Raw genomic sequence first — 19,972 nt, 5'->3', positions numbered from 1 at the left:
ACTACAAGGGCGACCATGAGAACTGGATCGAGTACGGCCGGCCGGTGAGTCCGTCTGTCTGTGTCTCTGTGTGTCTGTGTGTCTGTCTGTGCGTCTGTCTGTGCTTCTGTGTCTGTCTGTACATCTGTCTGTGCGCCTGTGTCTGTCTGTGCGTCTGTCTGTGCGTGTCTTTGCGGGGTTTGGTTCTGCTGTGGCTCAGCCGGTGAGACTGCCCAGGTGTGTAGGACAGACCTCTGTGTGTGTGTGTGTGTGTGTGTGTGTGTGTGTGTGTGTGTGTGTGAGAGTGTGAGAGTGTGAGAGTGTGAGAGTGTGTGAGTGTGTGAGTGAGTGTGTGAGTGTGTGAGTGTGTGAGTGTGTGAGTGTGTGTGTGAGTGAGTGAGAGAGAATATATGGGCTGATGCCATGTGTGACTCTCAGCTGTCCTGCATCAGTGGGCTTTATCTGTGAGTGAACGTGGCTTTGAGCCTCTGCTCTCTGATAGGACGATAAGCAGCGTGTGACCTCGGTGGTGTCTCGGGAGCTGGAGGCGGCCTTCCTGACGGACAGCAGTGCGGAGGTCACCGTCATGAAGGGCCACCGGCAGTACTTCCTCAGTTTCCAAGGTAACCATCACTTCCTGATTAGCTGAGAGACTGACCCGAGTCCTAATGACCCACATCTGATCTGTGAGCCTCACGGATGCACTGAACTGTCAAACTCTGCTGCGTGGTGTCTTTCGCTTTCTGTCATTCATAAAAATCCCTCTTAAAGGTACAATAGGTAAGATTTTTGTGTTAAAACATTGTTAATCCCTTCCTATCATTGTAAAAGGCTCACTGACATGTTGACTCACCCTCTCTGTGGAGACAGGTAGAGGGTGTAGGTTATAGTCCTCTCTGTGGAGACACAGGTAGAGGGTGTAGGTTATAGTCCTCTCTGTGGAGACACAGGTAGAGGGTGTAGGTTATAGTCCTCTCTGTGGAGACACAGGTAGAGGGAGTAGGTTATCGCCCTCTCTGTGGTTATAGTCCTTAAACTCGGGTTTCAAAATATGCAGTTGACGGAACGACACTCTACCAAAACATCGTATCGATACAATAATTCAAGCTCATTGGTTGAAAATTGGTTCTAATTGCCACAGCCAATGGCATTTCAACTTCAGCGCATTCACAGAGAAGGGGAGGGATAAACACTGTTGTGGTTTGAGCTTATTTGTTGCAATAGCATATCCGCGCCAAAGTTCAAATGAAAAGGCAAATTGCCGATTACATTTCATTATGTGTCATTAAAAGGAAAATGCAAAAGTTAATGTTTGCACTTTTATATGAAAATGTAAATGCTAAGTCATTTCATCTTTCGTTATTGACATCTACGACATGTCATAATTTAAATGAAAATTGCATTATCCATGACAAACATCAAACAATAATTCAATTGCATTATCAGTTACATTTTTGGCAGGGTTTTTGCGTGACCATGTGAAAGAGATATTTGGAAAGGAAACAATGCTTGTGCCATGAAAACATAAAACATTAAATGGGCAATTAAATTGCCATTTGAATTTTGTCATGGATAATGCAGTTAGAATAAGAAGCTGTTATTTAAAATGTTGTTTATCATTTTCTTTTAAATTATGGCAGGGTTTTCTGAACACCGGCATTTTCATCGACATTTTATATCAGTGAGCGTCTCAGTACTGTCTTCATACTGCTGCTTTTGAATAATAAATGTGAAATTATGGAATGTGTTTGACTTGTTGATGGGGGTTGGGTATTTGACAAAAACTTCAATGGACTTCAATTAATATAAGTACAACCTAACCACACACACAGTGAGACCGCAACCTAACCACACACACAGTGAGACTGCAACTTAACCACACACAGAGACCGCAACCTAACCACACACACAGTGAGACCGCAACTTAACCACACACAGAGACCGCAACTTAACCACACACAGAGACCGCACCTTAACCACACACACACAGGGACCGCAACTTAACCACACACACAGAGACCGCAACTTAACCACACACACAGAGACCGCAACTTAACCACACACACAGAGACCGCAACTTAACCACACACAGTGAGACCGCAACTTAACCACACACACAGAGATCGCAACTTAACCACACACACAGTGAGACCACAACTTAACCACACACACAGAGATCGCAACTTAACCACACACACAGTGAGACCACAACTTAACCACACACACAGAGGGCGCACCTTAACCACACACACAGAGATCGCAACTTAACCACACACACAGTGAGACCGCAACTTAACCACACACAGAGAACGCAACCTAACCACACACACAGTGAGACCGCAACTTAACCACACACACAGTGAGACCGCAACTTAAGCACACAAAGAGACCGCACCTTAACCACACACACAGTGAGACCGCAACTTAACCACTCTCTCTCTCTCTCTCTCTCTCTCTCTCTCTCTCGTTAGACATGTACCAGCGCAACCCGAAGCACAACACCAAGCGCAGGGTGCGGAGACGGCCGCGGTTCGTGTCCATAACGGAGGTGGAGAATAAGATTGCACGGTAAACGCCAGGAGCAGGAAGAGGGGTAGACTGAAGCATTCTGGGAGAATCATCTGGGTACATCATGGTTGCCGAGGAAGCCGTTTGAGTTTGACTGTTCAGTCAGAAGCCTGAAGATCTACTGTACACACCACACACACACACCACACACACCCACTCACCACTCACTCTCTCACACACACACCAGACACACACACACTCACTCTCACACACACACACTCACACCACACACACACACTCGCACCACACACACATCACACCACACAATACACACACACACACACACAAACAGTCAGTTGCCTCAGTCCATCGCTGGCAGAGCTGTCAGGTGGTGTCACACTCCGATATTTATACATGTGCGATGCCCTCCTGCTGTGATCTGGAACAAAGAGGCCCGTGTCAGACCATGAACTGGAGGCAAAGATCACCCAGTTGGTCCCTGTGAGCTGTAAGATCACCCAGTTGGTCCCTGTGAGCTGTAAGATCACCCAGTTGGTCCCTGTGAGCTGGAAGATCACCCAGTTGGTCCCTGTGAGCTGTAAGATCACCCAGTTGGTCCCTGTGAGCTGGAAGATCACCCAGTTGGTCCCTGTGAGCTGTAAGATCACCCAGTTGGTCCCTGTGAGCTGTATGATTTTCTCCCACTTCTGCAGGACAGTGTAGAGATGTTACATGTCTACATTACGCTACAGGCCGCCCCCTTTTCTTTTAACCCCTGAACCTCCAAATGACACTTTTGACGTGCTAAGAATGATGATAACAAAAGCACACGGACATTGGGCCGTCACACAGCAACACTGTAATTACGTTACATTAATGGCATCTTATTAATTACGTTACATTAATGGCATCTTATTGTGGCTGCACCGGGGATCGAACCCCCGACCTTGCGTGTCCCAGTCATGTACCTTAACCAGTATGCTTCTATAACCTTTATCAGTGCTGTTCTTTGTTGCTGATATACTCCAGTAAATTTCGCCTCTCGATGAGCTTGGAAACATGGTCAGAACCCTGCAGAATGTACAGTATATACTCAATACATACAGTGACTATATGTAAGAACAGAATTAAACTGACATGGGCATTCAATCAGCAAGTAATTAAAATCGTTATTATAAAATTACTTCTAAATCATTGTCTCTGGAAATTAACAGAAACTCCATGTTATTCAGTTGTTCATGTTATTTTGCAGAATTGATTAAACTAATGACACAAATATATACTGTACCTCTAATGTAGAAGTTGTATCCAACGTGTTGTGTTCTAACTGTCTTATAAACTGTTATTGAGGACATGGCTGGTTATTGTGCTCTTTTCATTGGTTATGAAGAAATGCAGCTTTTCCACTGACCCTGGATCAGCCACTCCACTGGGGCCACGCTCTGCAGCTGAGCCAGACGCTGATCTGGGGTCAGTGATGTTTCATTCACTGATTTCAACCAATCACTGGTTAAGAACATCAGCCACTGAGCCTCATCATTTGATTGGTCCAGACAAGTCAATGATTGACAGCTATTTGTAGCTCCTCCCACCCTCGCTGTGCTTCTTCTATCCCCAAATCCGTCCCACCCCTTGTTTTAATTTTATTATTATATACTCGAAACAGAGCTTTGACCTGGACTCCAGGATGGCGGCAATGAAATAATAATAATAATAATAATGCATTTTATTTATAGTGCACTTTACATTTGGAGACCAAAGTGCTGCAGGGTAAAAACAGGGAATAAAACACCCAATGGCATGTATAAAATCTAAAAACTAAGAAAAGGCTTTAGTAAAGAGGTAGGTTTTTAGTCCTCTTTTAAAAGCATCAGTGGTCTGTGGTGCTCTCAGGTAGTCAGGGAGGGCATTCCACAGGCGGGGAGCAGCCGAACAGAAGGCTCGGTCGCCCATGGTGCAGAGCTTGGTCTTGTGAGGACGGAGGCGGTTGGTGTTGGCAGAGCGAAGGTTTCGAGTGGAGGGTTCTGGGGTGAGGAGTTCTTTGAGATAGGGGGGGGCATTTCTATAGATGCACTGATGGGTCAGAAGGGATATTTTGTATTCAGTCTGGGAGGTGATGGGGAGCCAGTGAAGTGAGTGGAGATCGGTGTGATGTGGTCGTACTTACGCACTCTCATCAGGATCCTAGCAGCGCTGTTCTGGATATATTGGAGCCTCAGGAGGCTCTTGCTAGGGATCCCGATGAGAAGTGCGTTACAGTAATCCAGCCTGGAGGAGACAAAGGCATGGACAAGTTTTTCTGCATCTGGGAGGGTGAGTGTGGGACGGAGTTTAGCAATGTTCCTGAGGTGGAAAAAGGAGGTTTTGCACAGGTGTTTAATGTGGGCCTCAAAGTTTAGGTGGGGGTCAATTTTCACACCCAGGTTGGTGACTATGGATGAGAGGGGAAGGACTTGACCGGAGAAAGAGATGCTGGTAATGGAGGATGAATGAATCTGATGGGGGGTGCCAATTAGGATGGCCTCGGTTTTGGAGCTGTTGAGTTGTAGGAAGTTTGATTTCATCCACACCTTTATCTCCTCCAGGCAGGTAGTGAGTGTGGATGATGGAGATGGTGACGGCAGAGCTGCAGAGGGGGGTGAGTCAGTCTTAAGGTACAGTTGTGTGTCATCAGCATAGCAATGGAAGGAAATTCCATACTGGCTGATGACACGGCCGAGGGGGAGCAAGTAGAGGGTGAAGAGGACGGGGCCGAGGACGGATCCTTGGGGGACACCACAGGTGACAGGATGGGACTGGGATTTTTTCCCTCCCAAAGAGACGTACTCGGTTCTGTCGGAGAGGTATGATTTGAACCAATTCAGAGCAAAGTCAGAGAGGCCGATAGAGTGTAGACGGTTAAGGAGGATGTGATGGTCAATGGTGTCAAATGCTGCGGTTAGGTCAAGCAGGATGAGGAGTGAAGGGGAGCCAGCATCAGCCGCCATCAACAGGTCATTAGTGACCCTGACTAGTGCTGTTTCAGTGCTATGGGCGGTGCGGAAGCCAGACTGGAACTTCTCTGCAATGTTATTGAGTTGGAGATGGTCCTGGAGCTGTGCAGCTACCACTTTTTCCAGGACCTTGGAAAGGAAAGGGAGGTTGGAAATTGTTCTGTAATTGGCAAGGAAATGTGCTCATCAACCCCTGCCTGTCTATCTCAGTTCACCCAATACCCAGTACTTGAAGTGGAAAAAAATAAGTGCCAGTACTCCTTATTCACGTGTTGGAAAGTGTATCGGCCGGTATCAGCAAACCCTTAAGTATTACATTTGAAGTTTTCAGTGAATAAATGATACTATGAGGTATTGCTTTTGTTCACAATATACTGTGTGTTTATTTTGAAAAGTGACACACATTTAAAATTTTGAAATGCTCAAGGCAGCTTCGGTGTATGACGAAAGGTCAACAGGCCTGTAATGGAGAGCTCTGCGTAGCTGGGTGGGGCACTCCATGTTCCCTATGGACAAACACAACACAGACACAGGTAGAAGAGGGAGATAAACAGAAGGAAAATGAGAGGGCAGTTAGTTATGCTGGTGGCAATGAATTCAGTCAAGTGATTTTTAGCAGGCAAAAGTTTTAAAATCAGAAATACATAGGTAATGTATTTTATTTAATTTTTTCAGGTAAAGCAATACTTTTAATAATCATATTTAAATGATTCATGTGGATGTCTAGTTTTAATTTGTTTAAGTACAGAAATTACATTATATATATTTGATGGTAGCAAAAATTCTGAAAGCACTAAACATTTTCGGGAGGACAAACATTTATTGATAAGGAATAAGATGTTCACATACTTAAAGAAATGGCACCAGTATGCCCTGGGGATGAACTGAAGAATTGATGAACTGATGCATCTGTAGATCTTCTTCCTTTTGCCAGGCAGAGGCAGAAAGAGACAGAGAGAGATCGAGGCAGAAAGATACAGAGAGAGATCGAGGCAGAAAGAGAAAGAGAGAGATAGAGGCAGAAAATGAGAGGGCAGTTGGCTATGAATGTGGTGATGAATTCAGAGAGGATATCACATTGTAAATGGTGAATTAATTCAACAGCTCTTGTCATCTATTGTGAAATAATGAAACACATTAGCAAGGTTGACCAAATACTCACTGCCAAAGACAGGAGAGGTAAGTAGCCTAAAATTGTCAGCAAGGTTAAATTATTAGCCTAGATTTTACTCAGAAAAAAATATTCTGCATGCACTAAATAGGTAAAAGATGTCAACGTACTTAGAAAAGGCTCCAACAGGTCTTGGGCTCAGATGTGCTTGAGCGGTCAGGGGCTTCGCATGCTGTTTCGCTTGCAGATCTTCTTCCCTTTGCCAGCCAAGACCTTACATATCTCTGCGGACTGAACTGCTCTAATGGTGGTCCATTGCATTTCAGAAAAACAAGGTTGGACAGTCGGCTTATAGCAAGGGAGTTCCTTTTGGCGGTAAGAATGTCGTTCATGCTGCTGAAGGCTCGTTCACATTCACTGGTGGAGACCGCAATGGTGTGGACACCTTTAAGTAGAGGCTCCAGGGTTGCTGGTGTCCGGGATGCCCTTAGCTCCTTGTATTCCCGGAATCCCTGGATACTTTCCCTTTTATCTACTTTTAGTGTGTCACACAAATGAAGCACCGCTGCATCACCATGGAGTATGTCCAACTGTCCCTCAGGCCAACTGTCTGGTTGAAGGACCTTCATGTCTGTCATCAGTTGGTCACCACCTCTATTTGAGCAGCTTGCTTGTGTGCTGACATAAGAGCTAGTTGTTGGAGCCATCCTGCATTTCAGATTTTCTGCCATGCTCCGGAAGAACTGTCCTGCATTGATTTTCACTATTTTTTCATTATCACGTAGGGCTACGTTCTTGAATGATTTCTCAGTTTGAGCTTGGAGGGCAGATGTTGTGTAGGGGCCAGGTGTTGAAACCATGGACTCAAAGACACGAATCTGTCGAGCCAGCAGCTTGTCCGCGTCAGGAAGCGTCATGTCTCTCTTTTGGAGCAACCTTGACAGATCACTCAGTTCTGTGAGGGCATCATACATAACTCCAAGATTACAAACAAAAGGCACAGATGTGAGAACATCATGGAGTCCCTTGTACTTTGCTCTCTCTCTTGAATCCCTGCTAACATCATTGGCAGCACTAGAAAAGTGCACCTGAAGCACTTTGTAGCTCTCCCAGACTGCTCTGACAGTCCTCTCACTCGAAGCCACCCAACGGATTGACAAAACACGTCCTATGACAAGTAGACGCTGCCCAACATCCTGTGCGCACTGAGCCAATTGTCTCTGATTTTTTGGAGATGCATGATATAATGTATACAGCTTATCAAAGAAAATCTGAAAATGGTTAAGTCCACTGACCTCTTTGACAACATCCCCAACTGCCAATTCTAGACGGTGATTACAACAGTGCCATACAAACAGGTCCGGGAATTTAGCACAAAGCTGTGTAGCAACCCCTGCTTTTCTGCCAAGCATAACTGATGCTCCATCACATGCCAATGACACAAAACACTCACCTAATAAGTGTTCATCAAAACCATATTTGTCCAGGCATGCCAGCAATGTCCTTGTGATATCATTTGCTGTGGTCCCATCCAATTCCAGGAGTTCAAAAACTACAGTGTCTGGCTCTGTGTCAGCAAAAGCTACCCGCAAACAGACCACCAGCACAGTCTTGCCACTGATTGTGGTGGATTCATCAATCAGCAAACATAATTTCCGTCGGTTTGTGATGATGTCGTCGACCATTCTTTTCTTCATTTCAATCCTCTTGTGAATTTCATCACGTGTGGCCATCTTTTCAATCTCAGCTGCTTTTATGTGGGATTTGGAATCTTTGTGTTCCTTTATTTTCTTACGCAATGAATGTTGTTGTCTAGCCTTATCAGTGCCAAAGGAGGAAATTGAACATTCACTCCACTCAGTTGACAGCCTCAATCCATGCTCTTTATGAGCAGCCAGCGATGTAACTTTACTACATACTTTACACCCAAGCTTTTTGTCTTTGACAATGAGCCAGTCATTCTGAGCGCAAAAATAAAGCATTTGCTCCTTTGACCAACAGTCGGGCCGTTCATCTTGACTCACGTTGTTGTTGATAACGTCGGTATTGGCTGCGGTAGGTGCAACGTTACCTTGTTGAAGCAGCTCCCGACCTTCATTTAATACTGGCTCTGGCTGGGGAGGATTTGACACACTGTCGTGTCTTTGCTCTGTTGTTTCGCACTCGGAACGTGCTCTCTTGCCCTTCTGTAACCAAGCTAACATAATGGCGGCAAAATTTACTGGACCGCGGAGAAGTTATGAGAGAAGTTTTACTCCGCGTCACCTTACCGCGTGCACCGAGTGCACCCTGGGTAATGAAGTTTAGGGGCTCCCAACAAAAGGCTGTTGTAGTAGGGAGGACAACCGAAAAATTTATTTCCGGAAATCAGCATGAATATTATGATTATTATCTCAGTTTAACCTTAAATTAACGTGTGGTGGACAATAATTCTGCTTAGGTTGAATTTTAATGTGACAAAATGACTGTTTTTGTGGCTTTTAAGCGCTCATTTTACCAGCATTCCATCAATGTTAAATGCTGGACCCCGACGGCACCGAAAAACAGGCAGATTCCACTGCCATTCCATTCTTTACGTATATGGAGCTCGAAAATGGTGACACAACAATAGCTTTTGCTGGTTTACTTCACGCGCTCATACATGGCAGTTGGTGGCAGTTCGAACTGTCAAAAGTGTGACTGGAGCCAGGTCAATATTTTTGCTGGGTACTCGGTATGTCCAGCCTTATAAGTCCAAAGTCCCTGGTTACTTTTTCATAGTTTCAATGGATTTTGACAATAGACATGTCAGACTTCAATCATGTTAACGCTCTCGAGCGTGCGTCAAAGTTTAGGTAGCAAATAACAGTGCTGTATCCTTCTGACGTCATTTACATAGCTACAGAACTGTCCGATCACCCCGAATCACTGATAGAAACAAGATGAATTAATGACGATTCAGAAAATGTACAACTTTTAAAGATTTAAATAAATCCTATGGTGGGACTTTATGGACGGTACGACAGAAAATTCCGGTGCCGTCGAACTTAATCGAATGCTTTTATTTATATCGTTCGAATGACCAAGTGCCGTTAAAAAGCAAATTGTATGGCTTTGTGCTATTCGCGTATGCTAGCTACATCATGCTAACATCGTACAGGGACCAGTAAAGGCTTAGAACACACTAGCACTGCTGTAAAAATAAGTATTGGGGGTGCAATACCATCTGTGAACACAGACACGGGGGCAGCATCGCGATCGGGTGCTGTGGCGGCACCAGAAAGCCCCGCGAAGAAGACATAATGCTCACTGAGCATAGCTGCAGAAGACTTGCCGGTTCCCGTTTGAAGCAACGAGGCTGCCCAACCCTGTTCCTGGAGATCTACTATCCTGTAGGTTTTCACTCCAACCCCAACAAAGCACACCTCATTGAACAGCTAGAGATCTGGTTCAGCCGTGCCAAATCTCCGGGAACAGGATTGGGCAGCCCTGACGCAAGTCTTAGGGAATTTTAAAATGTCAGCTTTATTTACAACAGAATAGTTTTCATTCCATAATTTGCGATATACTGCTTTTCCACTGCACGTCCCGCGTGGTCTGTGTTCAGTGTGAGATTCTTCACTTTGGTTTGGTGAGGTAGTTTTGGTGAATGTTTGAATCGCATCCTGGGGCTGCTGTAATTTGGGTTTTTATTCTGTGCATTCATCACTGAGGCTGATTTAGGAGTAATAGCTCAGTGCGGTCAGTGTGTGGTCCATTCAGGTCAGTGTGTGGTTCATTCAGGTCAGTGTGTGGTTCATTCAGGTCAGTGTGTGGCCCATTCAGGTCAGTGTGTGGTCCATTCAGGTCAGTGTGTGGTTCATTCAGGTCAGTGTGTGGCCCATTCAGGTCAGTGTGTGGTTCATTCAGGTCAGTGTGTGGTCCATTCAGGTCAGTGTGTGGCCCATTCAGGTCAGTGTGTGGTCCATTCAGGTCAGTGTGTGGTTCATTCAGGTCAGTGTGTGGTCCATTCAGGTCAGTGTGTGGTTCATTCAGGTCAGTGTGTGGCCCATTCAGGTCAGTGTGTGGTTCATTCAGGTCAGTGTGTGGTTCATTCAGGTCAGTGTGTGGTTCATTCAGGTCAGTGTGTGGCCCATTCAGGTCAGTGTGTGGTCCATTCAGGTCAGTGTGTGGTTCATTCAGGTCAGTGTGTGGTTCATTCAGGTCAGTGTGTGGTTCATTCAGGTCAGTGTGTGGCCCATTCAGGTCAGTGTGTGGTTCATTCAGGTCAGTGTGTGGCCCATTCAGGTCAGTGTGTGGCCCATTCAGGTCAGTGTGTGGTTCATTCAGGTCAGTGTGTGGTTCATTCAGGTCAGTGTGTGGTTCATTCAGGTCAGTGTATGGTCCATTCAGGTCAGTGTGTGGTTCACTCAGGTCAGTGCTGTCAGTGTGTGGTTCATTCAGCTCAGTATTGTCCCGTGGTGTGATTTTAAGGAAGATGCCGTTCTTGGGCCCGAGGGTGGTGAAGGACTTGAGCTCCAGGGGAACCTATGGACAGGGACAGGGACAGGGACAGAGACAGAGACAGAGACAGAGACAGAGACAGAGACAGAGACAGAGACAGAGACAGAGACAGAGACAGAGACAGAGACAGAGACAGAGACAGAGACAGAGACAGAGACAGAGACAGACGTGATTTAGGTCTAACATTGCCACGCACTTTTTTTTTTTACAAAAAAACTTTTAAAACGTTGGCGAGCGTTAGCTAAGCTTAGCTGACATTCACTGTCTTGAACACACATCTGGTCATGCACACTCTCACACTCTCTCACACACACGCACGCACCCACACACACACACACACCTTGGTCTGTGCGCAGGGGAGCACGGTGAATCTGCGGAAGATGTGCACCAGCGCCATTTTGATCTCCAGTTGTGCGAGCCTCATCCCCACACAGCTCCGAGGCCCCGCCCCAAACGGCAGGTACACAAACGGGTGTCTGCTGGAGCGAGCTTCCTCTGTGAACCTGAGACCACACACAGAGACCGCACCTTAACCACACACACACACGGGGACCGCAACTTAACCACACACACACACAGAGACCGCAACAACCACACACAGAGACCGCACCTTAACCACACACACACAGGGACCGCAACTTAACCACACACAGTGAAACTGCAACTTAACCACACACACAGTGAGACCACAACTTAACCACACACACAGAGATCGCAACTTAACCACACACACACAGAGGCCGCACCTTAACCACACACACAGAGACCGCACCTTAACCACACACAGTGAGACCGTAACTTAACCACACATACAGTGAGACCGCAACTTAACAACACACAGAGACCGCACCTTAACCACACATACAGTGAGACCGCAACTTAACCACACACAGAGACCGCACCTTAACCACACACACAGTGAGACCGCAACTTAACCACACATAGTGAGACCGCAACTTAACCACACACACACACATATCGCAACTTAACCACACAGTGAGACTGCAACTTAACCACACACACACACAGAGACCGCACCTTAACCACACACACAGAGGCCGTACCTTAACCACACATACAGTGAGACCGTAACTTAACCACACACACAGAGACCGCACCTTAACCACACACACAGAGACCGTAACTTAGCCACACACACAGTGAGAGACCGTAACTTAATCACACATAAGAGACATAATGATGTTTAAAAACTGAGTTAAGGTGATTTGTGTGTAAAACGGTAATGTTGGTGTGAGGCTGCAGGGGGCAGGCTCACCTCTCGGGGTGGAACCTCTCAGGCTCTGGCCAGTGCAGGGGGTCGTAATGCAGGTACCCCGCTGGGATCTCCAGAGTGGCCCCTTTCGGTAAGAACTGCCCGTTCACCATGCAGTCCTGTTCCACTTCCCGTGCAAACCTGCCCATGGGAGGCAGTACATGGTCAGAACAGCAAACCTGTGCATACTGATGACATCACAAGAGTGCTCAAGCTAACAGGAAGGGAAAAGGTAAGCAATGTAAAATAAGGAGTGTGCATTGTGTATGTGTGTATTATTAAATACAGTTACTGCACCTGAATCCGGGAGGGTACAGTCGCAGGGCTTCTGAAATGACCATGTCCAGATACTTCAGCTCCTGCACACTGTGGTAGTCAGCAGAGTCCTGTAAAACACACACAGCATCCCATAACACACCCACACACACCCCCACACACACTGACTTTTTTTTTTTTTTTTTTACATTTTTGTCATTTGGCAGACGCTTTTAATCCAAAGCGACTTACAAGTGCATAGGTTCTTCCACAAGTTAAAGCATCACATCCATAACCAGTAAAATACACATGAAGTGTTGTTCTAAACATACAGTCATCATAAGTGCAAATTATTTTTTATTTGGGTTAGACAAGAGGGATAGGGATATCAGAAAGGGGGCGGGGGAAATCAGGAGGGAGGACTAAGGTACAGTTTGAAAAGGTGTGTTTTTAGTCTGCATCGAAATAGGGGGAGGGATTCTGCTGTCGTGACAGTGGTAGGCAAGTCATTCCACCACTAAGGAACCAGAATGGAAAACAGGTGTGAACGTGCAGCTTGACCGCCAGGTGCTTGTAGTGAGGGAACCATTAGGCGACCAGAGCTGGCAGACCGGAGTGGTCTAGCTGGGGAGTAGGGAGTGATTAAGGATTGCATGTAAGGTGGGGCAGTCCCCTTAGCAGCCTGAAATGCCAACACTAGGGCCTTGAATCGGATGCGTGCGGCAATAGGAAGCCAGTGGAGGTCAATGAGGCGCGGGGTGACATGAGCTGACCTGGGCTGACTGGTGATTAGGCGGGCTGCAGTATTCTGGACCAGTTGGAGGGGCTTGATGGCTAGGAGGGAGTTGCAGTAATCCACGCGGGAAATGACGAGCGCCTGGACTAGGAGCTGGGTGGCTTTCTCCGTCAGGAGATGACGGATACGGCGTATATTATACAGAAAGAACCTGCAGGTTCTGGCAGTGGAGGATACTTGTGTAGCCAGGGTGAGGCTGTTATCAAGAGTCACCCCAAGATTCTTTGCCTTATGGGAGGAAACTACAAAGTCCTCAACAGTCAGTGAGAGGTCGATTGTCGAAGAGGACTTGGCAGGGATGTAGAGAAGCTCAGTTTTGGCCAGGTTGAGCTTCAGGTGGTGGGAAGTCATCCACGCAGAGATATCAGCCAAGCAGGCAGAGATCTGTGTGGTGACCTGGGTATTGGGAGGGAAGGAAAGAAAGAGTTGGGTGTCATCAGCGTAAGAATGGTAAGAGAAGCCATGGGAAGAGATAACAGAACCAAGAGACATGGTGTATAGAGAGAAAAGGAGAGGACCAAGAACTGAGCCCTGCGGGACTCCAGTTTGTAGGGGGTGAGGGTCAGAGACTGAGCCCCTCCAAGTGACCTGGAAGGAGCGACCAGAGAGGTAGGAGTTAAACCAAGCGAGTGCAGACCCTGTGACACCCATCCCAGACAGCGATGAGAGCAGAATCTCATGGTTGACTGTATTGAAGGCGGCCGACAGGTCCAGGATGATGAGGACAGAGGAGAGGGATTTGGCTTTAGCAGAGTGGAGTGCCTCAGTGACCGCGAGCAGGGCGGTCTCAGTGGAGTGGCCACTCTTGAAGCGGACACACACCGCATCCTACAACACACACACACCGCATCCTATAACACACACACACTGACACACACAAACATATATACACACACACACACCGCATCCTATAACACACACACACATACATGTACAGCATCCTATAACACACACACACACACACAAACATATACAAACACACACACACACACACAAACATATACAAACATATACAAACACACACAAACATACAAACACACACACACACACACAAACATATACAAACATATACAAACACACACACACACACACACACACACAAACATATACAAACATATACAAACACACACACATACAAACATACAAACACACACACACACAAACATACAAACACACACAAACACACACACACACACAAACATACACAAACATATACATACTGTCTGGCTAAGCACCGCTCTCTTCATCACCGCAGCTAAGCAAAGATCCGCCTGCAGCCTGTCTTTTCTTCATTTGTAAATCTACTTAAATATCAGATGAATGTGCTGTACATTTACTGTGCCATCGGCATTTGTTAGATGGTTAGAGGTTGAAGGTAACGGGTCAGATGAAGTGTGTCCCACAAATCAACAAAACATTCTGAACCGTGGTTTCATGCTCCAAGTGCAAACTCCCAAACGCTGACTGCAGTGTGTTATCTGGAGCACCGCCCTGCGGAGCCTGGAAGTTTGTGGTGTCAGACAGCTCAAGACTGGATTAGCTACTTTCATGGTGAATAAAATTAACTAAACTAAAATTAAATAAACTAAAACTCAAAAAATGTATTTACTCATAGTCTGATAAGTAAATAAGTATTTTCTCATCAGACTAGATTATTACTAGAAATATATAATTCGAAAAAAATAGCAAAACATTGAGTTGCATAAAGAGCAACAAGCCACACCCCCTCAGGGTGAAAGGTCACTCACGTGTCGGCTGTAGAAGTGGTCCACCTCCTGCTGCAGCCGGGCCTGGCAGTGAGGGTGTGTGGCCAGCAGGTAACAGACGAAGGCCAGAGTGTTGCTGCTGGTCTCATACCCCGCCAGCAGGAAGATGAAGGCCTGGCCCACCACCTCATCCTCCGTTATCGGCGTCCTCTGGGTGCGGCGTGGGGGCGGGTCCTGGGCGGGCCGTGGGTCAGTGCTCGGGCCGGGCTGCTCGTCCGCCTGGTTCACCACATCAAAGCGCTCCAGACCCACAAACTCACTACTGCCCCGCGCGTCCAGCATCAGCTGCAGGAAGTCCCGTCTCCGCTGCAGGGCCAGGGAGATCAATCAAGCAACCAATCAACAATCTTCAGACCATAATGCCAAAATGGTCATGTCTCAGCGCTCACAGGATATGAGATCATGTCTCAGCGCTCACAGGATATGAGATCATGTCTCAGCGCTCACAGGATATGAGATCATGTCTCAGCGCTCACAGGATATGAGGTCATGTCTCAGCGCTCACAGGATATGAGATCATGTCTCAGCGCTCACAGGATATGAGATCATGTCTCAGCGCTCACAGGATATGAGGTCATGTATGGGTTCCCACACCTCGCTGGCTGGCTGCTGCTCTCTCTGTTTGATGATCTCCTGGATGCAGGTGATGAAGAAGGCATTCACCTCGTCCCGCGCTCTGTTTGGGATGAGCCCCGCCAGGGGCGGGATCAGGAAGGGGAATGCGACTGCAGATGGTGAGAGAAACCATAAATCAATCTATCCATCAATCAACCAATCAATCCTGCAATCAATCAATCTATCCATCCATCAATCAATCCATCCATCCATCAATCAACCAATCAGTCAATCCAGCAATCAATCTATCCATCGATCTATCCATCAATCTATCCATCAATCTATCCATCAATCTATCCATCAATCAGAGTGAGGCATCATGGGAAGAGCTGTTCTCTGCTCACTGGGAGGTGACAATCGCCTTTTCTTTTGATTGGTTCAAACAATTCTGTGATTGCCTTTCTCTTCCTATTAACGGGTTGAAATCCTCACTCTCAACATGACCCAAAAACATGTATCCCGTATCCCTTGTGCTGTATCCCGTTTCAATGATCCCTTATGAACTGTTTCCATGCTGAAACTCCCAGGGACCGTCTCGTAGGCGCTGGGAACTTACTGAGAAGGAACATGATTGGTCGGAAGAAAGTGAAGGAGAAGAATTTCTGGGCATGGTTAACAAAGGGGTCATCTGGGTTTTTCTGGGAGTCCACCTGGGTGCCGAAGGCCACACTTGCGATCACGTCCATGGTGAAACAGCCAAAACATCTGCACAGAAACCATAGTGAAACAGCCAAAACATCTGCACAGAAACCATAGTGAAACAGCCAAAACATCTGTACAGAAACCATAGTGAAACAGCCAAAAAAACACCTGCTCAACACAACCGTAAACCTCTGGCTATGCAGCACAACCACAGACATCTAACAGTTCAGTTCTGCAGTGTCCTCCATAAAGTTTGGGACAAAGACCCATCATTTACTTATTTGCCTCTGTACTCCACAATTTGAGATTTGTAATTTTATGTGGTTAAAGAGCACATTTTATACATATTTTTATGCTAAAAGGCATTTTTATACATTTTGGATTCACCATGAGTTTATACATAGTTACCCCATTTTAGACCACCATAAAGTTTGGGACACAGCCATATTATGTAAATTAAAGTAGTTGTTTAGTCTTTTTTTGCATATCCTTTGCAGGCAATGACTGCTTGAAGCCTGGGATTCATGGACATTACCAGTTACTGTGGGTGTCTTCTCTGGTGATGTTCTGCCAGGCCTGGATTGCAGCCATCTTTAGCTCATGCTTGTTTCGGGGGCTAGTCCCTTCAAGTTTTTTCTTCAGCATGTGAAAGGCATAGGGTCAGGTGATTGACTTGGCCACTCAAGAATTTACAATTTTACAAAAACTCCTTTGCCCAGGCCATAATACCCTTCACAGATGAGGTGGGGTACACTTTGGATCTTGGGCAGTTCCTTCTCTCCTCCATACTATGCTTTTGCCATCACTCTGATATAAGTTCATCTTCATCTCATCTGTCCACAAGACCATTTTCCAGAACTGTGGTTGCTTTTTTTTTTTAAGTACTTCTTGGCAAACTAACCTGGCCATCCTGTTTTTGTGGCTAACCAGTGATTTGCATCTTGCCTCTGTATTTCTCATGAAGTCATTGCCCAATCCACACCTGACTTTTCTGATCTGTTTGGGGATTCTCCTTTATTACAGTGGGACTTCTTCTGTCGTCAGCTGTGGAGGTCGTCCTTGCCCTGCCAGTCCCTCTGCCATTAGTAAGGCCTTAGTAAGCTCACCAGTGCTGTCTTTATTCTTAATTATGTTCCAAACCATTGATTTTGGTAAAATGGTTGGCATTTATATAGCGCCTTTATCCAAAGCGCTGTACAACTGATGCTTCTCATTCACCCATTCATACACACACTCACACACCGATGGCGATTGGCTGCCATGCAAGGCGCCGACCAGCTCGTCAGGAGCATTTGGGGGTTAGGTGTCTTCGACACAGCCCGGGCGGGGGATCGAACCGGCAACCCTCCAACTGCCAGACGACTGCTCTTACTGCCTGAGCCATGTTGCCCCCCTGATTTTGGTAAACCTAAGGTCTCTAACCGTTTTACTCTTGTTTCTCAGTCTCCTATCGGCTTCTTTAACTTCCATTGGCACAACTCTGGTTCTCATGTTGAGAAACAGCAGTAATGGGGTAAACCCTAACCCTAACTTTAACCCTTTCACATCGATAGATAATGGCTGTGTAGAGGACCAGGTTTTCCTAAAGATCCGATTTGAATTTCATCCACGAACGCCCAGAGATTCCACAACATGATTACCTGAAACACTCAGTTTCATGCAGCTCATGAATATTCACACAGGGTGCAAGGGATTGGATGTTCTGCACTTGCTGGGGATTGGATGTACATGCCGATTCATGAATATTCCTGAACACCAGCAGGTTCTGGTCACCAATGTGGAGGCTCACCTGTGAATATCAAAGCTCTCTCCTGATTGGGCACGGTCCTGCAGGTTTCCCATCAGCGTGTGGGTGGCTGTGCGGATCAGCGGCACCATCTGCCAATGAAAGGGCAGCATCTTCAGCACGTCAAAGACTCCAGTCCTGGAGGGCCGCAGTGTCTGCAGGTTTAACTCCAGTCCTGGAGGGCCGCAGTGTCTGCAGGTTTAACTCCAGTCCTGGAGGGCCGCAGTGTCTGCAGGTTTAACTCCAGTCCTGGAGGAGGCGCTGCAGGTTTAACTCCAGTCCTGGAGGGCCGCAGTGTCTGCAGGTTTAACTCCAGTCCTGGAGGGCCGCAGTGTCTGCAGGTTTAACTCCAGTCCTGGAGGGTTGCAGTGTCTGCAGGTTTAACTCCAGTCCTGGGGGTGGCGCTGTGTCTGAGGAGGGGGTGTGTGGGTACCTCTCTCATGCGGGCGGAGCTGAAGGAGGGGGTCAGGACGCTGCGGACCCGTTTCCAGCGATCATCCTTCAGCATCAGCAGGCAGTCGCTCATGGGCCGGGTCGCCGCACGGATCGTCTGAAGGAGAGAGAACTGGTTAGAGGCACCAACACACACACACACACACAGGAGACAATCCTCCCCTGGAGCAATGCAGGGTTAAGGGCCTCATTCTGTGCATCGCTAGCGCATCATTCTGACCAGGTGTTTAGTATCGCTGCGGGTTTTCCTCTTGACACGGTAACGTAGATTTTTTTAAATTGCTCATTTGAACAGCAAGGGTTAGGGCTTGAGCCAGGTTGTTTGTCTATTACCTGTTAATCACTTCTACTGGTTGCATACCTGTAGAGTGATTGAACATTTGTCTTAAGTAACTTAAATAGCTGTGGAATTTATCAGTAGATTAGCTTTGATTTGGTATTGCTTGTGAGCAATTGTAGGCCATTTAAATAGGCGTGTCAGAGCGACGCTAGCGTATATTAGACTGGCGAAAGTTGTCCTTAGTCAGTAAGTGCATCATTCTGACCAGGTGTTTAGTATCGCTGCGGGTTTTCCTCTTGACACGGTAACGTAGATTTTTTTAAATTGCTCATTTGAACAGCAAGGGTTAGGGCTTGAGCCAGGTTGTTTGTCTATTACCTGTTAATCACTTCTACTGGTTGCATACCTGTAGAGTGATTGAACATTTGTCTTAAGTAACTTAAATAGCTGTGGAATTTATCAGTAGATTAGCTTTGATTTGGTATTGCTTGTGAGCAATTGTAGGCCATTTAAATAGGCGTGTCAGAGCGACGCTAGCGTATATTAGACTGGCGAAAGTTGTCCTTAGTCAGTAAGTGCATCATTCTGACCAGGTGTTTAGTATCGCTGCGGGTTTTCCTCTTGACACGGTAACGTAGATTTTTTTAAATTGCTCATTTGAACAGCAAGGGTTAGGGCTTGAGCCAGGTTGTTTGTCTATTACCTGTTAATCACTTCTACTGGTTGCATACCTGTAGAGTGATTGAACATTTGTCTTAAGTAACTTAAATAGCTGTGGAATTTATCAGTAGATTAGCTTTGATTTGGTATTGCTTGTGAGCAATTGTAGGCCATTTAAATAGGCGTGTCAGAGCGACGCTAGCGTATATTAGACTGGCGAAAGTTGTCCTTAGTCAGTAAGTGCATCATTCTGACCAGGTGTTTAGTATCGCTGCGGGTTTTCCTCTTGACACGGTAACGTAGATTTTTTTAAATTGCTCATTTGAACAGCAAGGGTTAGGGCTTGAGCCAGGTTGTTTGTCTATTACCTGTT

The 19,972-nt window shown here is 46.5% G+C and overlaps 2 protein-coding genes across 3 annotated transcripts in view; one reads left to right on the top strand and one right to left on the bottom strand.

Moving 5' to 3' along the window:
- Positions 1-3,841, top strand: part of LOC133135827 (protein mono-ADP-ribosyltransferase PARP12-like) — a 9,972-nt gene extending 6,131 nt beyond the window's left edge. The window contains exons 6-8 of the mRNA XM_061253117.1: positions 1-44; positions 482-602; positions 2,451-3,841. The exon at positions 1-44 is cut by the window's left edge and continues 125 nt beyond it. Coding sequence (XP_061109101.1) covers positions 1-44; positions 482-602; positions 2,451-2,551 — 266 coding nt within the window. The 3' untranslated portion in view covers positions 2,552-3,841. The remainder of the gene's footprint in view (positions 45-481; positions 603-2,450) is intronic.
- Positions 3,842-5,832: 1,991 nt separating this feature from the next.
- The window catches only part of tbxas1 (thromboxane A synthase 1 (platelet)), a 34,276-nt gene continuing 20,136 nt past the window's right edge, over positions 5,833-19,972 (bottom strand). For both annotated transcript variants that reach the window (XM_061251003.1, XM_061251004.1), the window contains 11 exons: positions 18,640-18,756; positions 18,210-18,298; positions 16,335-16,483; positions 15,758-15,888; positions 15,146-15,469; positions 12,644-12,732; positions 12,350-12,487; positions 11,414-11,576; positions 6,762-11,097; positions 6,330-6,404; positions 5,833-5,986 (listed from right to left, as the gene is read on the bottom strand). In XM_061251003.1, the coding sequence (XP_061106987.1) occupies positions 10,276-11,097; positions 11,414-11,576; positions 12,350-12,487; positions 12,644-12,732; positions 15,146-15,469; positions 15,758-15,888; positions 16,335-16,483; positions 18,210-18,298; positions 18,640-18,756 (2,022 nt within the window). In that variant the 3' untranslated portion in view covers positions 5,833-5,986; positions 6,330-6,404; positions 6,762-10,275. The remainder of the gene's footprint in view (positions 5,987-6,329; positions 6,405-6,761; positions 11,098-11,413; positions 11,577-12,349; positions 12,488-12,643; positions 12,733-15,145; positions 15,470-15,757; positions 15,889-16,334; positions 16,484-18,209; positions 18,299-18,639; positions 18,757-19,972) is intronic.

The sequence above is a fragment of the Conger conger genome, chromosome 8 (genome assembly GCF_963514075.1).
Source record: "Conger conger chromosome 8, fConCon1.1, whole genome shotgun sequence".
NCBI classification, from domain to species: Eukaryota; Metazoa; Chordata; class Actinopteri; order Anguilliformes; family Congridae; genus Conger; species Conger conger.
Note: the sequence above shows the minus strand (reverse complement) of the source record. Positions and strands in the feature narration are given on the sequence as shown.